At 41.7% G+C, this 6,271-nt stretch overlaps 1 protein-coding gene across 1 annotated transcript; it reads left to right on the top strand.

The window, feature by feature from the left end:
• Window positions 1–429: 429 nt before the first annotated feature.
• Window positions 430–5,942, top strand: LOC139763245 (uncharacterized). Its single transcript, XM_071689152.1, has 3 exons — window positions 430–627; window positions 4,790–4,870; window positions 5,465–5,942. Exons 2-3 carry the CDS (start codon window positions 4,802–4,804, stop codon window positions 5,855–5,857), a joined length of 462 nt encoding a protein of 153 aa, XP_071545253.1. The 5' UTR covers window positions 430–627; window positions 4,790–4,801; the 3' UTR covers window positions 5,858–5,942.
• The last annotated feature ends 329 nt before the right edge of the window (window positions 5,943–6,271 follow it).

Genomic DNA, 6,271 nt, shown 5'->3' with positions numbered 1-6,271 from the left:
TATTTATCCGTTACAGTGACAGTGATGTCAACTAGCTGTTAGAATTGGTAACTATCTCCGTATAGCATCGTCGTGGGTAATCCCCCATCATTAACCAAGTTGTCAGACTTCGCCTATTTTTCGTGGAATTCGCTGGACCCATTTCTTCCGCCAACAGAGGTGAAACACGACAAATATCAGAATGAAGGATAAATGCAAACCAAGCAGCATTTTCTTCTTGATCCACATTGTGCTTAAGTATAGTAAAGGTTTTCATATAAGAGGAAAATTTCCCTATTTTCTAAGACAAAAATATAAGTTCTCATACTAAGGTCCCCCCCCCCATTAAACCCCGCCTACTACTGACGTCATATGAAAGTCCCCAACAGGTATGTATAGTTTCTTCTCTGTTACCGTTTTTATGAGTAAATGAATTACTCCTATTTCCATATAACAAAGTTGCGATGAAATATTCATAAAAAGCAGGATACATGATACATTTATTTGCAGGAACACTTCGTATATACCCTGTATTCTTATGTTAGTGATCCTGGTATGGGGACGCCATGGCGACGTGAGGGAAGTAACCCGGCTCCTTATATAAGATCCTGGAAGTTCATAGTTTCTTCAGTCGTCAGGGAGTTCTAGGTAAGACATGTCTGCTACTCTTCTTTCACAATATTGTGTGTCTATGGTAGATTTATTGATGCTGACGAAAGTCGTGCTGGTATTTCTGTATTTCTTTACACGTACATCCACAATGAATACCAGTTTGGGTTGTATTTAGATACGACTTTATGGTATAGTTCAGCGGTAAAGAGTGGAAACTGTTGTAGTATGTTACACTTTAAATAATGTGAAATTTGTGATAAATATTTTAATGTTTCGAGATGATGCATGACTTCGTATAGGAAAAAAAAAAAATGCCATAATGTGCTTCTTTATAAACTACGCTGTATTCTGCTTATATTACCTTAAAACCATTTAAAGTTTTCCGAAATTAACTGTATTTGGTGTCATATATTTCGGCTTTGATTTTTGTGCTTTCTACTGTTGGAAAAAGATTGTATTCTATGAGACTAGGACAGTGAAGCCGAATTTCGCTTCTGTAACTTTTATACCCATGGTATGATAATTGTGCGACGGATATACATAACAAAGTGTTGGATGATGTATTACATACAAAAAAGAAAACTTCATTTTCAGAGAAAGAATGACCCTGCACGAATGTCTGGTTTCAAAGCCTTACGGGTTAGTTCACAGTTTTGACCTCAACAGCTGTCATTTATTCACCCCATGATCATTCCGTTGATTAGATATCCCAAAATGTCCTTTTCAGAACTTCTGGCATCTCCTTACAACATTAAAACATCCAAGTTGCTTGTATAAACATTAACTTATTTTTCCTTAGATTCGTTTACTGTAAGGGAAAAGTGGAGGCTGGTACAAATAAAAATATTCCAGTTGTCTTCAGATAAACACTAAGGTACTGTGCCCTCTGCAAAGGTTTGTGTAAACTTGTCCAAGAGCTTCAGTCTTATATTGTAGTGTGACATTATTATCTCTGCCCACATATTACAGAACCATTGGCAGTACCTTTAGCCCAGCCGGAATCTAGCAGTGATACCTTGCAGTGCACTTGTTAATTTGTCCCTTCCTCCTCATACGTGTGTTTTACTTGATACTGTAAATCAAGATTGAGATTTCCCTTTGGTTAAGCGCACACCCCTCTTTTTTTATTTATTTGTTTTAAGTTTTGACAACCTTGATATTGCGTTCCACAGCCTCTACATTACTGCAAGTTTGGGTAAGTTTGGGAACCAGTATCACAGGGAATCAACGAGATTGACTTTTGAACCCCTTTACCAGAATTGTGCGCATATCATCTAATTTTAAGAACAAGCATAGTAAAAGTACATTTTGGTTTCGTTATTAAAGGTAAAAAGTGAGAATGGAGTCGTGGAATGTGGATAAAGGCTAATTCTTCCTTATCCTAGCTCCATAAGAGTGTTCCAATGGCAGCATTTCCATGCTTCCCAATGAGCGAGTCATCCTAGGGGAAGTATTTCCATCCCACGTAGTTGTAGAACAATCCTAGCTCCACTGGAGTGTTCCAGTGGCAGCCCTACCATCCCTCTTAGTGGCAGAGTTATCCTAGCTCCACTGGTGTGATACACAGGCAGCACTTCCAGCTCTCTTAGTGGCACAGTTGAAAGAGCTGTTACTTTAGGTATTCTATTATGTTTTTTTTTTTTTTTAGTGTGAAGATTTTGGGCATCTTCAGATAATTGATTCTGGCACCGTGCTGAAGTTGCAAGTCGCGTAATTTCTTTAGTGGATGAATAAGTTCGTGATAGCGATTGAAGTCAGCTGACAGGTTAGTAACGTACTGTTGTCTAGTTTAATACAATTGGTGTATTCCAGACCCAAACACGGGAGTTTCTGGAATTTAGAACCTACTAGATTCATGTCTCTCATGGTTTGTATGCCTTGAGGACTCCTACGCAGACTGCATTATCTACATCACCAGGCAGACCTAATATGGAGGCTGCTTGTCCTGCTTTAGCTGGGGGTTCCCAAGGAGCGGCTAAGGAACAAAACTCGTCTTCCATGTTTTATGTTGTGTTGCAACCGCATACCGCTACCATGGGTACACCACACCTGATCATCCCAGGACCGCTCGTGTAGGACACACACACACACACACACACACACACACACACACACACACACACACACACACACACACAAACAAACAGAACATACTGTCACCTACACATATACTGATATTACATGTATACAGGTACTCAAACATATATAAAATAGACCACTCACATGCTCAAAGTACAACGAAATTATCCACACACGCAAAATATCGCAAATAAAATCGGACACGAGCAGTTTATTAATTACACAACCTCCACTGTCCTGTTGGTAACATGTTTGGCAGGTTTCCAGCTGAATGGGTGAGGCTATACGGGATGTGGCAGCCGTTACGATAGCATTACATTAAGCTGCTTATCGTGACCATCACATACTTCTCACTCTTTCCATACGTCAGTAACATTAACGTGGATGTATAGCGCTGCTAAACTTTGTAAACCTTGGGTGTATATCGTTGGCGTTTTATTTAAATCGCCTTATTGATTCGGCGTCAATTGAACGTCCACCGTAAGCTCTGTCTCTGGGGTATGTTAGCGAGGTGTGTGGTTTCTCCTTCTCACATCACTTCTGGAGGTTTGAGAGGGACTTACGGAGGATGAAAGGGAGGTGATGTACTCGTCAACCTCTTTTGGGTAAGTTCAAGCCTCCGGCAACACCTGGATGGATCACTTGAGTTGCCCCACAGGGTTTCTCAGTGTTGCTGTCGCTGTTGCCTTATATTTAAGAACACACAGCAGAGTATTTCCCCCTATTTTAGGTCTCTGTCCTTGAGTTTCGCCTTCATAATATCCCCGTCGTTGCCACACCACACCTCTTCTCATAGCCAGGACTACCTGGATCTCCCCCATGTGACTAACTTAGCGTTACTGACCGCCATGTATGCACGGGCCGCCTTGGTATCAAAGCCCCGTAGGTTCGAACCCTGGTCGCGGCCGCTGATCCACAGTCCACATAATTGTTCATCCAAAGGGGCTGTCCGAAAGAATGGGTAGCTGGGATAGGCTAGGGTGTGGGTGTGTGCGTACATAGATAGGACAAAAGACATGGTACGCACGTACAAGGTTAAGAGGACACGGCAACAAAAGAAAAAAAAAAGAGGTATCACCACCCGAAGCATTACGTGTTGGAATTTACAATTGTTCGTAGATACGTGTTTCTTTTTCTGTAAATGAATATCTTCGTTCCACATCGTTATATTTACAGGGTGAGGGTCGTTTGAAATGGTATTTTTTCTTTTTCTTTTAAGAATATCATAGTAAAATTCACTGTCATGGAGGAACAACACATTATTTGCCATCTGCTTCCACCACGACCAGCAAGATGACTCGAGCCAGTCGACCTAATGACTGGTTTTAGTTGTTCTGCCTTGCACTCATCAATATTTTTCACCGTCCACTCCCTCACCACAGAGATTGTCTCCCAATAACAGTTACAAGGTCGGGTCAAAGGTCACGCTGTCCTGTGTCACAACGACGTAGATAAAAGGATTAGAAACAATGTGTAGGACTTTGGGGGTTTCCGTCGATTTCATAAATCCCACGGAGGAAACTTATTTGTCTCGGACCAGGTAAGACTGGTTCCTGTTGAGCGAGATAAAACCACTTCGTATCGCAATCTTTCCTGTTGCTGTGTTCTGACGGCACACCATCCTGGTTTGTTTGTTTCTGTGGTGTGTTCCTCTGCCACTCTACTAGTATGGGGTAAGACAATGATGACCTGTGGTGCGCATGTCTGATGGTATGGCCTTATGATAGAGTATACATCATTCATGAGGTGAGGTGTGATCTTGCATTGTTGCACAACGATTATTTCGTATTAATGTTATTATAATGTGTTTCCATGAACGTGGATGGTGAAGATACTGCGCTGCACTTGACAGGGTCATCCCGTCAAAGCTTACAGGATTGATATCAACTTTGTATCTTTCACACGAGGATTTCCAGTTCACTTATGGCACGTGAAAAAAAACTGAAAAATAACTAGGCTTTTTTGAGTTTACAAATGACACGTGAACAAAGAGGTTATAAAGTGGTAGAAAAAACGACACAGACTTGGTCGACAATGACTTTGATTTTCTCATGTGGAGGGGAGGCTGCAGACAGCCATGATGATATTGCAGTTAATGTAATTTGTTCTCTTTGTGCAGGTCTGCCACAAGATGATATGGGGTACAGTTTGGTTGGCGGCAGCGCTGTGTTACGGGCTGGCCTGTGGACAGACGCTGGAGGTGGGTTGCACTCTCCTGTTTGTCAATTACATTTAGGACGAACTATGGCCCCTAGAAAGATCCCTGGATCATTTTTTTTTTCAAACCCACTTCTTGATTTGCTCTATAAAAAAAAAAAGGACATTTCATTTTTCGAGTCTGCTGACGTACGAATGTGAATCGACCATAAAGAAAGGCCTGTGTCATTTGAAGACGTAACGTAAAGTGTTATTTATAATTACTTTTATTGAAAACTACAAATTGAGGGATTATAAGACTATACGATTTATGGCTCTGATAGGCAGAGGAACCTTACTTTAGCTTTATAAGGCCCTAAGCAGCTGTACAGATGGTTCATGTAATAGATAACCAGAGGGTAATTGACTAACTGCTTAATTCCTTCAAAATTTGAGGTAGTATGATAATATCAGTATTCTGTTTTAAGATCTGAAGATAAGCTTTATTTATTGTAGGAATAGCAAAGACGATATTTCAGACTAATGACTTGTGTATCATTTATTACGTTTTGAGAATTAAAGATAAGCTTTCGTTATCTTCGTAATTGTGAAGTTTTCGTAACTTCAGAGGCATTAACACGAATGTATAATTTTCCAGGAACTGCAGCAGCTGCAGGAGTTGTTTGAGCAAGCTGTGGCAGCTGGGACGACTCAAAAACCTGTTACCGGACCAGGGTCCGGTGGCCAAGTTCCAGGGTCCGGTGGCCAAGTTCCAGGGTCAGGTGGACAAGTTCCAGGGTCAGGTGGACAAGTTCCAGGGTCAGGTGGACAAGTTCCAGGGTCCGGTGGCCAAGTTCCAGATAGGCCCAACAGGCCCAACAGACCCAACAGGCCAAATAGACCCAGCAGGCCAGTCGTCCCCATCAGGCCAACGACACCGCCTGTAACTAGCAGACCCCCTCCACCCCCAGGTCAGGGGACGTCGTCTGGCAGCCAAGGGTGTAGATATTTCTGTAGGAACCCCTACGGACGGTATGTTCCCTGCTGCTGAAGGCAGCGAGGGCTTTGCTTGAGAAGAAACCTCCTTCCCCAAAGTACACAACTGTTCGGTTCATTAAAATAGAGAGTACCTTGTCGACACATGATTTAATCGTCCTTGTGAAGGTGAGAATTTGGGGGGCAACTAACTCCTAGTGTTTATTTGGATCTGCTGGAGCGTTTTTCGGGTTCTGGAACCTGAAAAACAAACAGGAAAAAAAATGTAATATTTGTATCGGAATTATTTCTTAGCCATACATAAAACTTAGAGCGGTGTATGTAGCATCATAGATGTATTTATCGGATTCATTATAAACAAAGTTATCTGCATGAGGACAATAATGCTAGAGCCATGAAATGCTCCGGGACCAGCCCGTCTGGGATCTATTTTGGAAAAATCGCTGTTAATTTCTTTCACGATCATAAG

This window comes from Panulirus ornatus, chromosome 46, assembly GCF_036320965.1.
Source record: "Panulirus ornatus isolate Po-2019 chromosome 46, ASM3632096v1, whole genome shotgun sequence".
NCBI lineage: Eukaryota > Metazoa > Arthropoda > Malacostraca > Decapoda > Palinuridae > Panulirus > Panulirus ornatus.
Note: the sequence above shows the minus strand (reverse complement) of the source record. Positions and strands in the feature narration are given on the sequence as shown.